Here is a 15,537-nt window from a genome sequence, read left to right as displayed (position 1 = left end):
TCTCACACAGGCAGTCTGCAAGCTCTAACCTGTTAACATGGGAGCCGCACGCAGCTGAGACGCTTGCGCGACGCATCCAGTGTGTCGCCGGCATTAGAATCAGCTCCAGGGTGGGATTTGCGCTGAACGCGGAGACTTCCGCCACTTAATATGTTCATTTGGAAACACGAAAATGTACTTATTTTCCGCGCACAAAATATTGCATTCCGTCATTCGGTACAAACGTGCACCGAACCGTAAGCCCTGTACCGAAACAGTCTGGTACGAATACACGTACCGTTACACCCCTAGTTTGGATGCTCTTTGTTGGCTTTGGATGAGTTCCCTTCTGTAATGAAGTTGCTGGAGAGGGATTCTCTGGCGCTGATTGGCTGGCAGTCTGTCGATGATGCGTTCGGGGGGACAGCACTCGATGGTGAGTGGTTGGTTGGCTTTGCCGGGTGGCGCTTCATTCGCAAGACTTCCTGGATTGCGGGTTGCCATGCAACAGAGTTTCTCTGAGAGGGGTTTCTTGGACGAAGTTCAACAAAGGATCTTATGGAAGAGTTGATGAGTTTTGAGTGAGCTCTTGGTGGTTTGAAGAGTACACGCCAGACGATGGAAAGGTCAGCACAAACCATAGGCAAGAGCCAAAGACACTGCAAGCAGGGCAAAAACCTGAAGCGAAAAGTTAAAAGCAACGCATAGCTGCTTGTCATTGGGTTATAAGCGTGTCCATCTGACCCGTCCTTCTTAGTGCGACAGCCAATCAGATATTGTCTTCTCCTGTTCTTGCATGTAATTAGCGTAATGTCCACGTGATCGCGTGTGTCCAAACTTCTGATAGTTTAGTTTAAACGCTTTAATAAGCAAACTTAATAGTTTAAATATGGTGCATCCTACACACATCTACTTTATATCAAAATTCTAGAAATCATTTACCCATCAAGTAGGTACCAAACTACATACTTTCCATAGTTGAGGTGGAAGTAAATAAGGATTTAGCCTTAATAAGTGTTTAACACACAAAATTACTTGAGTAATAAAAAGCATGTATAATACAGAGAATACACATGTATGAGGCAACTTTTGGTGATTAGTTCCAGTACATATGCTGACATTTTTGCTTTTCAATCTCAAGTTGCTCTCTCGCCTTGGGCACCAAATAACCTAGAGCCGGTCCTTGCTAGATCCAACTAGAGGCATTATACTCGCCAAAAAAGAATAATATAAAAAGAAAATTGAGAACAACCTCACAGAAAAAAATCCAAGAAGAGTGTGGCAGGGCATTCAGAGCATTCTAATTATAAAAAGAATAGTTATAACATGGATTATTGGAACACTACAATTAGCCCAAGTCCATATTAAATGATTTATTGACTGCTCTCAGAAAAGTCTCTCTCTACTATGGCAAAGTTGAGGGTAGTCACTTCAGAAACGGAGAGAATATGCTGTAACTTTTCAGTTTTTCTTCATTTCTGAATGTATTCGCGCGATCTGTAGGCTACATTATGGTGCAAGCTTGTGTGCTCCATCCATGTGCAGTTTTCTCCTGTTGTTTCTCTGAGCATTTCTTGATGAATTTAAAATAAAAAAAGCTGCTTGGTTTTGTTTTACGTTTCATATCATCAAAACTGTTTGTGTCTGTCTGTCAACTTCATTCATTTCATTGGATCACTTGCTGGTGACGATGCAGAGACCACACATGGGGCAGAAGCTGCTGATTGGCTGAGAAGCTTTCACTCAAAGCTTTCCTCTGGCTGCTTATTGGATGAACAGCTAGAATGAAAATCACTCACTACTCATAGGCCTAGGCCAAAATGGGTGGGCCCGGACCTAAAATGGGTGGGCGGGCCCAGACCTAAAATGGTAGCACTGCGCTGGTAGCAGCAAATTAGTTTTGAGCGGAGATTAACAAACTGTAACAAACTGTTCAACTTAAAACATGCTTTAACCTTGAGTACTGGAATTGAGAACCACTGCCATCGAATCGTTTCTCAAGACAATCAGTTATATTTATATAATTAATTAATTAATATATTAATTTGAATATTCCCTAGGCACTCTTTTATAGTCTACCAACTCTTGTCAAAATGTGAGTTTTATAAGTCTTACGCATATGCTTAATGCCTATGTACTGTGAGATTCAGATCAACTCAAAAGCAGTAAATGTTACAGTGGTCTTTTGGGACCTCCTCGTTAGGACTGCATGATACATTGTTTCAGCATCGATGGTGCTCAGGACCTATTAATCATTTGTCAGCATCCTCAGTCATCTCTCCTTACCGTTATATGGCAAGTAAAATCTTACTGTACTCTAATGTAACGGGCTACTGCTAGCAATCGGCTAACCATGCCCCTTCAGTGGCTTGTTATTTTTTTATAATCCATTATTTTTTTTCTGTTCCTTTCTGAATACAGTTACCAACCCATCCAGGCACATCACATCCCCTGCACAGCCTGGAATATAACATTTATTTTCATGATTATCCACGCTTGTTTCTTCTTGTTCTGACGAAAACCTACTGTTATTTTCATCTCAAACTAAATTTGCACCCCAAAAAGCAGCAATTATACCTTTTAATGCTGACAACCACGTTATTGGCTTGTCATGTGGTAGAAAAAAGTTTGCAAACTAGTGTTCTGATATACCACTTTGAAACTCTCCTCTCCTCTTATTATTTTTTTTTATATACATGTTATGATCAGAACTGTTTCAAACTGAAATACTTCAGACATGGAGCGGTGTTTCTGATATCAGTGAGCGTGGAGCAGGAGTGGGATAGACAAGCATTAAAAGTTATCGTTTATTTCAGTGAGCTGCCTATATTAAAACTTTTGGGGGAAAAAATATTGTCTGTACATTGATTAAGAAATTTTTGTGGTTTGTAAACTATTTCCTTTATTTTAGTAAAACGCGACACACTGTAAAAAAGAGCTTGTTTAATTGAAAAATTCAGTGATTTTAAAGGGGGTTGCATTTCTCTCTAAAGACGCGTCAATGTGGAGAGTCAGCACTGGGAATTTCATCTTGAAGCCGACAAGAAAACATTTATAAATAATTAAAATGTCTCCTTTTTCACAATTATTAAGCTACTTCTGCCTCTGCCTTGTGGCAAACTTAATGCATGTGCTTGAGTGCAGAATATATAAAGACTCATTATGGATTGTAGATGTAAATTCAATATAAACCTGTGATTAGTTGAATAATGACAAATGATCAACTAGTATCAGAAAAATCTTTTGTGGGGGCAGACCTATTAAATACCCTCAAGACATCTCTGTTAAAGTTTTTAAAGCATTTTATACGCGTTAATAAAAAAAAAAAATTCAGAATGGTTTGGAACAGAGAGATGTCTCAACACTGATTTTTCATTTTCTCAGTGGCATGAGCCAATGATTCAGAAGAAAAAAGTTAGTCAAGACAAACTTTAAGTTGGCTTTCGAAATCCTGATCAGAAAGTTTGAAAAGGTTTTAAGTTTAAGAAGTTTAAAAGGTTTTAAGTTCAATTTTAAGTTAAGAAAAAAACTCTGTGTGACTTGCCAGTGACACACAAAAAGTTTGGTGTCAATATGCCAAAGTATTGCAGAGATACAGCCTCAAGTGTCATTTTGGTAAGTTTTCAACATAAATCAAAATGGCGGACAGGAAGTAGTGCCAATTTTGGCATCATTGGTATCGATGTTCTCGGCATGACCCAAATAATATAGGGAGACCATTTTCATTTCAATAGTCTTATTTATTCAAAAATTTCATTATAACTTTGAGTACCTTCAGTTTGTGGAGCCGAAGATTTTTGTATTTATTTTCATAACGAAACGATACGTGCATGCGTTCAAAAAATACACCATTTTAAAACATAATTCAAAATGTTCAACGCCTAAAAAATGGCTGACAACTGGATATCAATCAACTTGACATGACTCACTGAATTTAAAGAGACCAGGGGCCCGTTCTTCGTACGTCGCTAACTCATTCATCTGGATTTGAATGTTGTCGATTTGATCTTGGATCATTTGGTTCTTTGAAGCTCATCCTGGAGCTGCTGTCATAGCAACAGGTCCGTAAGCTTAAACCTGCTCAGGAGCAGCTTATTTCATGTAAACAGGATTAGATCGCTTCTTTTCAACCAGAACTGATTCTCAAAATATGTCTGCTACCATCGCTACTTTATTACAAGAGTATCGTACTGATCCAGGGACAATAATTTAAAATAATAATAATTAAAAAAATTATTACTTCATAACTGTATTAGAGTCTTACACACATGCTATACAGATAATAGAGTCATGCATTATTTTGAGTGATGACTGCTATTATAAGAGTGGTTTGATGGAGCGCAGGAGATGCAGATAACATGATATTGACCCTTAAGAAACTTTCATTAATGCTGTCACATAACATATGTCCAAAAAAAAATGAAATGAATAGATAATTTCTACACTGAAATAAAAATCTAAAGACTGCACAACTATTATAAATTGCTAATCTAAATAATTGGGAATCATGAAAAAAATTCCAAAAAAATAAAAACATGTATCTATTATCGGTTTCATGTATCTATTATAACATTTATGTAGTTTTGTTTGCTTGGCTGTTTCCCTATAAAAGTCCAGAAATTTGTCAAGTTTTTCGTCAGGTGTTTTTCGTCAGGTGTCGTTTTAAATTATATGACATCATTACATTGCCGTCTTGCCACCAGCCAATCGCTGCACTGCTGATCATGGTTTCGAGTATCGATACATATCCCCTTTTAAGCCAACACATGAACGCGCAATTATCTCAGATAACTCAGTCCAGCGATACTAATCATACACAACAGGTGTGTTCGTAGAACCCAATTAGCCGGATCATGATTAGCATGATGATATCATCTTGGATGTGTCATTTGATCTCGGATGTAATAAGCGACGTACGAAGAACGGGCCCCAGTTGTGTGATTTTGGGCCAAACCATTCAGAAGTTATAAGCAAAAATATTCATTTTTCATATCTCCTGACCACTAGGTGGCGCTGCGTCGAAACACTGCAGGTAGTCTCCGGTCATAGTTATTAGGACACACACCAAGTTTGTTCTCAATATGCCAAACTGTTGCCGAGATATAGCCTCACATTTTTGCCTGCTTTTTGTCAAATTTGTTCACGTGTCATTCAAGAACGATAGGACGAATCAACGATAAATTCCATAACTTTTAGCCAGCATTGTCTGAAGATGATCTGAGCCAATTTTGTGAAAATCGGACTAACCGTCTAGGATGAGTTCGAAAAAGTAGGTACAATTGAAAATAGCAAAAAAACTAAACCTTGCGATTTTTGATTTCATTTGACTTGGCATGAGCCAATGATACAAAGGAAAAAAGTTCATCAAGACAAACTTTAAGTTGGCTTTCGAAAGCCTGATCAGAAAGTTTGAAAAGGTTTGAAAAGTTTTATGTTCAATTTTAAGTTAAGAAATAATCATTTTCATTTTCTGGTTTATGGTTCAAAAGTTATTAGCATAGAAACATTGAAAGTTTGGACAAGTGGTGGCACTAGAGAGTTGGAGTTAGAGACTTCATGTTGGGACTGTGCCAAATCTCACAACTTTCCCGCAAGTGGTTCTATGGGCTGCCAAAGACTTGCGGTGGAAGAAACAGAAGAACAAGAGGAGGAATAATAATGCCAAATAATTCAATAGGTGCCTACGCACCTTCGGCGTTTGGCCCCTAGTAATAATAGAAAATCTAACGATTACAATAGGTGCCTAAGCAGAGAGATCCAGATAGGCTACATTCTATGAGAATTTATATTTCACACTTTAAAAAATTTTGTTTAAACAAAACGAAAGAAAATTAATGCAAGAGTTTGCTTTTTTTTTTTTTTTGCATTTAGGCAACTTCCTCTGAAATTAAGTTATAATAACTAATAAACTATATATGCGCTATACAGTAGTCAACATTTGAAGTGGATCAAAACCTTTCTTCAACGTTATGACGAGGCAATTGTTTGGTTACTTTGGTTGAACCGGCTCTGCAAGCTTGAAACCCTCATAAGACACTGTCCGTATGCAAAGCATTCAGTGTGCCTGAAGGAAGACACATTTCATTGTAAGTTAATGCTGTTAAATAGAGTTCTACAAAAATAAACATTGTAAATAAAGAATAAAAATCTCAATTAGCCCTTATTTTCCATTTATGAAGTCAATTGGTAACTCTAATGATGATGTTATCTTTTGACTCCCTGAGTGGCACCTTGCTCAAAAAAAAAAAAAAAACTTGTAGGAGATATGAGAGTGATTTAATAGATAAAAAAAAAAAAAAAAAGTGGGTGCTTGGTTTTGGAAAATGAATGTAGCTCGTAAAAAAATGCTATGACGAAAGTTGACATGTTAACATTAATTCATAGAAAAAATGTAAGCAAGTAAAACCTTTTTAATAATAGATTCAACTTGAATTTCAATACTATTAAACTGACTTTAAAATCTTAAAGAGTATATGAGTTGAAATGGTAAAATGTCACAGTGCATGTTAAATAGCATAAATGAACATGTATCTTATATTATATCAGATGACCTTGATTGCATGTTAGCATAAAACTAACAATATATTTAGATTTTTATTATTCTTTTTTTTTTTAAATGAACAGTTCATATATAAAATGGGATTGCATTCTTTATATCAAGCATTTTGCAATCGTCCACAGCTGAGCAACGTGAGAGGCAGGTTCTGAATGCGCAAAAAGTCATTTTCAGACACAATGAAAAAAAAAAAACTGGTTAAAAACATACATAAAAACCAATACTCTAGGCCAATACTCTTGTTCCCAAGTATATGTTTTTTTTTTAACCCACAGTAACACATTTTAATTATTAAACGCCTATTTTCTTTTGCTGCAATGTTTTTTTTTTTTTTCTTTGGCCAGAGGAAAAAAAATGTTGCACTTTATTACATTCAGAAAAAATAACGGCAGGCCTAATAATGTTATGATGTGCCAACAGGATATTTTTAATTCCCCTCACTTTACAACAAATCTTTTACATTTAACAAATTTATCAGAACATAACAATAACGGATATTCTGGATAAATCTAAATGTTTCCATATTCGCTATGTTGCCCATATATACATACATATATACATACACATATATATATATATATATATATATATATATATATATATATATATATATATATCGTATTTTCCGGAATATAAGTCACACTTTTTTCATAGTTTGGTTGGTCCTGCGACTCAAAATGAATTTGACATATAAAAACATTACCATCTATCGATTATTGTAATTTGCTTTTTTCATAGTTATTCACTTACAAAATTACCCCAATCATTGATTTTTATTTCTTTCTTTCCAAATAGAGCTGTTCAAGTCATCTGGTGATTTTTTTTTTCCATATCGCAATATACATCGCTGGGAAAAATTATCACAATGTGAGTTGTTTTCCAATATCGTGCTGCTCCACTAGTAAGTTTAGTCAAGCTCACAGGCTCAGTAGCTTCTGTAGCATGAACACAAACATGTAGTCCTCCATTGTTGTTGGTGTTACATGACGTAGCGGTGTCTGACTATGGTCAAGACATGGGGTGAAGATATCAGTGTTTTACAAAATATATGGATTGGCAGTACACAAAATCCCAAAGGTGTCATTTTCAGATTTATCCACTGGGACCTGGTTTTAAAAATAATAGGGTTTTCACTCCCCTGAATGCTGGATCCATCTGGACGAAACACAAATACCATGCAAAATATTTACATATACAGCTAAATGTGTTTCCGCGTGTAAGGGGCCTTACTGTGATTGGTTTTTGTGCTTTTTATGTGCTTTCTCTACAGTGTGGATCTTCTCATGTGTTTTCAGATTTGATAACAGTCTGAATCTCTTGTCACAGTGTGAACACTTGTAAGGTTTCTCTCCAGTGTGGATCACCTCATGTCTTTTCAGCTCAATTGACTGACTGAATCTCTTGTCACAGTGTGAACACTTGTAAGGTTTCTCTCCAGTGTGGATCACCTCATGTCTTTTCAGCTCAATTGACTGACTGAATCTCTTGTCACAGTGTGAACACTTATAAGGTTTCTCTCCAGTGTGGATCCTCACATGTTTTTTCAGATTTGATGAGTTACTGAAACTCTTTTCACAGTGTGAGCACTCATATGGTTTCTTTCCAGAGTGAATCCTCTCATGTGTTTTCAGACCTACTGACTGACTGAATCTCTTGTCACAGTGTGAACACATGTAAGGTTTCTCTCCAGTGTGGATCCTCTCATGTGTTTTCAGATTTGATGAACGACTGAATCGCTTGTCACAGTGTGAACACTTGTAAGGTTTCTCTCCAGTGTGGATCCTCTCATGTGTTTTCATATTTTCTGACTGACAAAATCTCTTGTCACAGTGTGAACACTTGTAAGGTTTCTCTCCAGTGTGAATCCTCTCGTGCAGTTTTAATCTGCTTGCTGAACTAAAAGTCTTTTCACACCCAAAGCACATGTACTCTCTCACACCAGTATGTATTTTCTGATGTTCTTTCAAACTTTGTAGATGCAAAAAACTCTTACCACACAAATGACATGAATGTGGCTTCTCCTTTGCATGAACTTTCAAATGTTTCTTCAGAAGTGAAGCCCATAAAAACATTTTACCGCATTGATCACATGCGTGCAGCTTCTCTCCAGTGTGGATGTTCATGTGATACTTAAAGTTTGATGATTGTGTGAAACTCTTCCCGCACTGATCGCAAGTGAATGGTTTCTCTCCAGTATGAACTCTCATGTGACACTTAAGACTTAGTTGATGTGTGAAACTCTTCCCGCATTGATTGCAAGTGAATGGTTTCTCTCCAGTATGAACTCTCATGTGACGTTTAAGATTTGATTTACATGTTAAACTCTTTCCACACTGATTGCAGGTGAAAGATTTCTTAACTCTTTTTTTCTTTAAATCTTTCAGTTTATTTTGAGAGCAAATCAAAGGTTTTCCACTAGTTTTGACACGATTTTTCTCCTCAGCTTCATTTGATTCTTCATTTTCCTCTTTTTCTTCAATGAACTCTGAAATAAAAGTAAAAATTATTTATTTTTGGTACATTGTTGAAAGCTGAGAGAACATTTGTAAATTACACAATTTACTTTTCTTGATTTACTGTCTTGTCTACTGTAATGTTACTGTAATGTGTTTTACTAAGTTAATAGAGACCTAGTTAACATTTTTAAGCATCATTGTTCTTTTCGGGCAAGTTTGACCCCAGGGTCTTTAAGCTGTATAAATCAAGAAATACATTTTACTAGGGCTGTGATGATGGCAGATTTTTACCACTTTACCACCATCATAATAGACCTAGTAAAATGTATATATTTATAAATATTATATACATATACAAACATTTATATGCATATATATATATAGAACAAAATTATAAACACAACACCTAAGTTTTTGCCCCCATTTTTCATGAGTTGAACTCAACGATCTAAGACCTTAACTGTATACACAAAAAGCCATTTTCTCTTAAACATTTTCTTCTTCTGAAGGCATATATATATATATATGCCTTCAGAAGAAGAAATGTTAAATATTTCAGCTAAATATTTGTACCGGAACATTTCGGTACAGGGCTTTCGGTACAGTGCACGTGTGCACCGAATGACCGAATGCAATATTTTGTGTGCGGAACATAGATAAATTTTCATGTTTCTACACGAACATATGAAGGGGCGGAAGTCTCCGCGTTCAGCGCAAATCCCACCCTAAAGTTTTCAAAAGGCATCACGCGAGTGTGAACAATGAACATCACTACAACTAGGAAAAAGATGACCATAATTCAAATGCAGCTCCCGTCGGCATTTAAACAGACCTTTACTCTTAATTCCGATCGGGCCAACACAGTAACGAAATCTGAGCAGGTCTAAAAACTGAAACTGTTGATGCGGTACATTACACTTTGGAAAAATTATATATACCGTATATTTTAAATATGAGCAGGCCTATACAAGCTGGGATTGGTAATGCTGCACTGTAGTCATAGTTATTTGTGTATAATTTTCATTATATTTTATTATGTGATATTGGTTTGAGACTGAGAGTATTTATTTCTTATTCTTTTTTATTTGATATATATCTTATTAAAAAGTGTTTAAAAAAGTTTAAACAAATTGTTAAAAAAATGTTTATAGTAATAAACAACCTGCAGTTTAATGTTTGCATTTCTTTCCCTTACTGTACCGAAAATGAACCGAACCGTGACTTTAAAACCGAGGTATGTACCGAACCTTGATTTTTGCGTATCGTTACACCCCTAATTTATTCATATTTATATATATATATATATATACACACACACACACACACACACACACACACACATATTAGGCCTGGGCTATATATAAAAAATATATATATATCGGTATCTTTTGCAAAATTTGTATGATGTTGGATATATACCTCGATATATTTTCATTTTCATTTAAATAAAAATACTCTATACTTACTGGTTTGTATTAAATGAACAATGAACATGAACATGAACATTATATATATATAACTCAATCTTTTAATTGTGATGATTTTGGCTCACATTGAACCAAAACCCACCAATTCAACATTCATTCATCTCAACAAATTTGAATATTTCATAATTTTTTTTTAAACATTTTTAGTGAATTTTTGTCCTGCTGGGAAAGTATGTTCATTTACTGTACATGTACTCAATACTCGGTAGGAACTCCTTTTGCTTTAGTTAATCCCTCAATTCGGCGTGGCATGGAGAAGATCAATTCGTGGCACTACTGAGGTGGTCTGGAAGCCCAGGATTGTTTCACAGTGGCCTTCAGCTCATTATTTGTTCTCGTTTCTTATTTTCCTCTTGACAATACCTCACAGATTCTCTCTGGGGTTCAGGTCTGGTGAGTTTCCTTGCCATTCAAGCACACCAATACCATGGTCATTTAACCAACTTTTGGCATTGTGGGCAGGTGCCAATCCTGCTGGAAATGAAATCAGGATCTTCAAAAAGCTGGTCAGCAGAAGGAAGCATGAAGTGCTCCATAATTTCCTGGTAAACAGGTGACTTTGGTTTTCAAAAAAACAATGGACCAACACCAGCAGATGATGTATATAATAATGTATACACAGGGTATCTGCAGGTTTCTGAAAGTTAGATTTAAGACTTTTTAAGACCTTTTTTAATACCATGCAGAATTCAATTTAAGACCAATTTCATATCAACCAATTTTCAAACAGCAAACAATACCACCAATTAAGATCCTTAACACACATTGTTTATTGACATATTGAAGGCGTAAAAGACAGACATGGGGACTTGTGACTTGGTGACTTGGACTCGAGTCGACTCGAGTCGCTATTTTTAGGACTTGAGACTTGACTCGGACTTGGAAGTTAAAGACTCGGGACTTGACTTGACTTGAGACACGATGACTTGAATGACTTGAGTGTTAATTACATCATGTTTTCAGTTTGAATATAAAATATATAAATTATTTTTTAAAATAAAGTTGATTACTCAGCTGGAGCGCAGGCTGAGAATAGCGTCGTGACTGGATCAGGACACTATCATCAGTCATGCCCTCTCTACCTTACACACACCACGCCCACTTAAATCAGATATCACATCACATCAACATGTCAGCCTGAGAGGTACCGAGGGTCATCGCTTTTCGCGCCTAAAAACGCGTGGAAAACGCTAGTCGCGCAGCTTTCTACTTCTTTCCAAAGCGCTCGGGCAGAAGTGCTCCTTGGGCGTCTGTCGTTGCTAAGCATCCATGACACGCTCTCGCTCAATGAAAACGCGGAAATTTCAGCAAAGGATAAATGTATTTGCAGCTCTAAAAATCGCTCGCAGTAGCTCTGCTACTAAATTCATTTCAAAATGGCAATCCATATACAGCTATGAACAGCTGTTCCTTCATCTTAGCTGAGCTTTCAACGTTGATACGAGAAAGGATGAAGCTGATTGGTTAGTTATTGTCACATGACCTGCGGTGCGCTTGCGGCATTCTGAAAAGTTTAGATGTTGAGGGCGTTGCTTCCATTATGAGCGCGCATACCGCGCGCCTACATTGGAAATAACGAACTTGCGCGCACAAAAGACGTGATGTGAACAGCCCCTAATGATCCGCTAGCAGGCTGTCAAAAAAACGCATTCCAGGGACGGCGCTAGGGTTGGGATAAGGGGGTATAAGCCCCGAATATTTTGTTACCTTGTCTTTCTCATAGAGCAAAACAATTAATCAGAAAAACAAATGTAGCTGCCGCGATTACCCAATCATGACAAGTGCATATTACATTTTTTTGTTATGTACAGTACAGACCAAAAGTTTGGACACACCTTCTCATTCAAAGAGTTTTCTTTATTTTCATAACTATGAAAATTGTAGAGTCACACTGAAGGAATCGAGGGCTATTTGACCAAGAAGGAGAGTGATGGGGTGCCGCGCCAGATGACCTGACCTCCACAGTCACCGGACCTGAACCCAATCCAGATGGTTTAGGGGTAAGCTGGACCGCAGACAGAAGGCAAAAGATCCAACAAGTGCTAAGCATCTCTCGGGGAACTCCTTCAAGACTGTTGGAAGACCGTTTCAGGTGACTACCTCTTGAAGCTCATCAAGAGAATGCCAAGAGTGTGCAAAGAAGTAATCAAAACAAAAAGTGGCTACTTTGAAGAACCAAGAATATTACATATTTTCGGTTGTTTCACACTTTTTTGTTATGTATATAATTCCATATATAATTCCACATGTGTTAATTCATAGTTTTGATGCCTTCAGTGTGAATCTACAATTTTCATAGTCATGAAAATAAAGAAAACTCTTTGAATGAGAAGGTGTGTCCAAACTTTTGGTCTGTACTGTACATAACAAAAAAGTATGAAACAACTGAAAATACGTCATATTTATATTCTATACTCTGAGAGAGAGAGAGAGAGTGTGTGTGTGTGTGTGTGTGTGTGAGAGAGAGAGAGAGAGAGAGAGAGAGAGAGAGAGAGAGAGAGAGAGAGAAGAGAAATGTAACAGTTTAATGTTGTATGTAAACTGTGTTTGAGAGAGAGAGAGAGAGAGAGAGAGGTGTTCAGAGAGGAGTCTGTTGGATGTTTAGTTTTATGGACTCAATGTTGAAAATGAAAAACATTTCAAACACTGTTGGCAGAAGTGAAAAATAAATAATTTTAGGAACTTACAATTTTGTTTGATTCCATGATGTATTTTACTGAACATGAGTATTTACAATGCAAATCCAAATTATTTAAATTTACTGACAGTTACTTATATCTTGTCTTTTAACTTTATTAAGATCAGATTCTGCAGGTAAAATAACAATATTAAGGTGACTTGACTTGGACTTGACTTGACATAGCTTGTGACTTGACTTGACTTGACTTGCCCAAGAAAAAAATACTTGGGACTTACTTGAGACTCGAAGGTTAAGACTTGAGACTTACTTGAGACTTGCACATGTGTGACTTGGTCCCATCTCTGGTAAAAGAACAATAAATTGCAAAACATAGTGCAAAGACTGACTAAACATTAGGCAGATCATCGACAGACAAACTGCACAGCAGTAATATGAGGCATGTACACTGCATGCCAATAATCGGAACATTGGGTTTTTACTGTATAGATCTCAGTTCTTTGCCCTTTGTATCCAACTTGTCTCAATTTGCTGTAATTCATTTGTTTTTTCTTTATATCGCTTCCTCAGTGTGTTGGATTTTGTAATGAGCTGTGCCATCAAGGTGCCAGCTTTTCCCTCAGCTTCTTCTGCAAGCTGGTCAGCATCCTTCTGCAGGCTCGAAGATACCTGGACCAGTATTCTCTTCTTTTTTTTTCAGGTCCTAGATGTCGTCTTCCAAAGCTTTGGGCTTCTGTGCCTGGACATCAGTGATTTGGATTTTTTTTCTGCTGATCAAGGTGCATTCTGTATCTTGAACTAGCAGATGCAGCAGAGGCCAGTAACTCCTTTGAGACAGGGACATTGAGGAGCCCCCCACAGATGCTGACAATCACATATTAGTCGATGACTGACCATTGTCTCCTCCTGCATATTGCAGGTCTCCACTTCTTTATTAATGGAGAATCCTCTCTCCACTGTTGCCTGCCCATGGGACAGGAGAAGCAGTTTCTTGCAAAAGCTCCATAACTCATCGCGCTGCCCAAGAACTCCATGCAGGAATATGTCTAGCCTGGTTTCTGTTGGTTTGTATGAGAATAAGCTCTCATTTTCAACAGATAAAAATGTATTGAATTGCTGGATTATAACATCACCTGCAGAAAACAACAAAATAATATTAATTTAATTATAAAAATGTATGCATATAAATTAATACATAATATTTACACAAGTCATTTTTAACATTTAAAAGTATATTTCATAACTTGATTTAATACACTCTGATAGAACTAAACTATTCTTTCCTACCAGCAGAGACACCTCCTGACAACTGTTGGGCTTGCAAAAAACTCTGCACCAGTTTTGTCATATTGCTCTTGCACCAGTCAGGGTCAGACATCATTATGCTGGGGTCCAAACAGGCCACCTGCCTCACTACAGGATACTTTAATGGGCACTTTTCCTGTACTTTCTGGGTGATGGTACACATCACCTTGACACAGTCTTTCCTAAACTCCAGGGCTGTGAGTTCACCTATCTTTTTCTGTAGTTCCTGGTGGGAGGATGTAAACAGCCTATTATAACCTATTATAAAATCAAGCTTTCAGCTGAATCCATCAAAATTACAATTTTATAGGTGAAAGAATACCTTAAGGAGTGATTCTGCACCCAATCCCATGTTTACTTCCTTTAGGTTGACCCAGCTCTGTTTGTCACTGACATCCAGCCTGACCAGCTGCAGTGAACTCATATCCTTGAATCCCTCTTTCTTGACAAAACGCCTCAGCATACTCTGCCAAAAGACACACAGAGAATGTTACCCAAATATTTCATTTAATTTTTCAATTTAATTAATTGACATTCAACATAAAAAGACTATTGTAGTATACTATTATAACAAGTATTGTTCTTTTTGTTTGCTTAATATCATTGTCCGCTAAGCTATGCAAACTTCCATAAGATTACAATTAAAATGATCAGATTAATTATTAGCATTATCAGAGTAGAGTGCAGTAATAGAATTACCTTCATCATCTCAGCCAAGTCTTTGGCAAGGAACGGAATCACTGGTACATCCGTTTGATAAAAGGTAAGAAAAGGACTGAAGGTCCTTGTGATAGCCATGTAGAAATGTAGCTTCGCCAGAATAAGAGGGGCTTTTTCAGCAACTTCCAGGGTGTCATACGATGCTGTTCCCGGATTTGGTAGCTTCTTTTTCCTGATTGCATCCATGTACATGGTCACTGATGGCCAGAATTCCGAAGCTCTCTCCACTACTGGTAGATTTTCGAGCCACCTGTGTTAAAAAATACGTCGACGCAAAATATGCGCATCGATTCGTCGACCTGTTTTTATTTCTCTAAAAAACGTTTGCAAAACGTTTACCTTATGTGCGCTGAATATATGCGATGGCCGGATCAACATTCTGTCCAACGTTATGTA

The 15,537-nt window shown here is 37.0% G+C and overlaps 1 protein-coding gene across 5 annotated transcripts in view; it reads right to left on the bottom strand.

Moving 5' to 3' along the window:
- The window catches only part of LOC127953344 (zinc finger protein 271-like), an 838,866-nt gene that overhangs the window by 149,617 nt on the left and 673,712 nt on the right, over window positions 1-15,537 (bottom strand). For 2 of the 5 annotated variants that reach the window (XM_052552535.1, XM_052552537.1), the window contains exon 2: window positions 6,902-9,020. The exons of 2 other annotated variants lie outside the window; for them this stretch is intronic. In XM_052552535.1, the coding sequence (XP_052408495.1) occupies window positions 7,762-9,020 (1,259 nt within the window). In that variant the 3' untranslated portion in view covers window positions 6,902-7,761. Of the gene's footprint in view, window positions 1-6,901; window positions 9,021-15,537 lie in introns of those variants that run through there. One more of the 5 variants, XM_052552536.1, reaches the window with a different exon arrangement.

Source organism: Carassius gibelio, chromosome B3 (assembly GCF_023724105.1).
Source record: "Carassius gibelio isolate Cgi1373 ecotype wild population from Czech Republic chromosome B3, carGib1.2-hapl.c, whole genome shotgun sequence".
NCBI classification, from domain to species: Eukaryota; Metazoa; Chordata; class Actinopteri; order Cypriniformes; family Cyprinidae; genus Carassius; species Carassius gibelio.
Note: the sequence above shows the minus strand (reverse complement) of the source record. Positions and strands in the feature narration are given on the sequence as shown.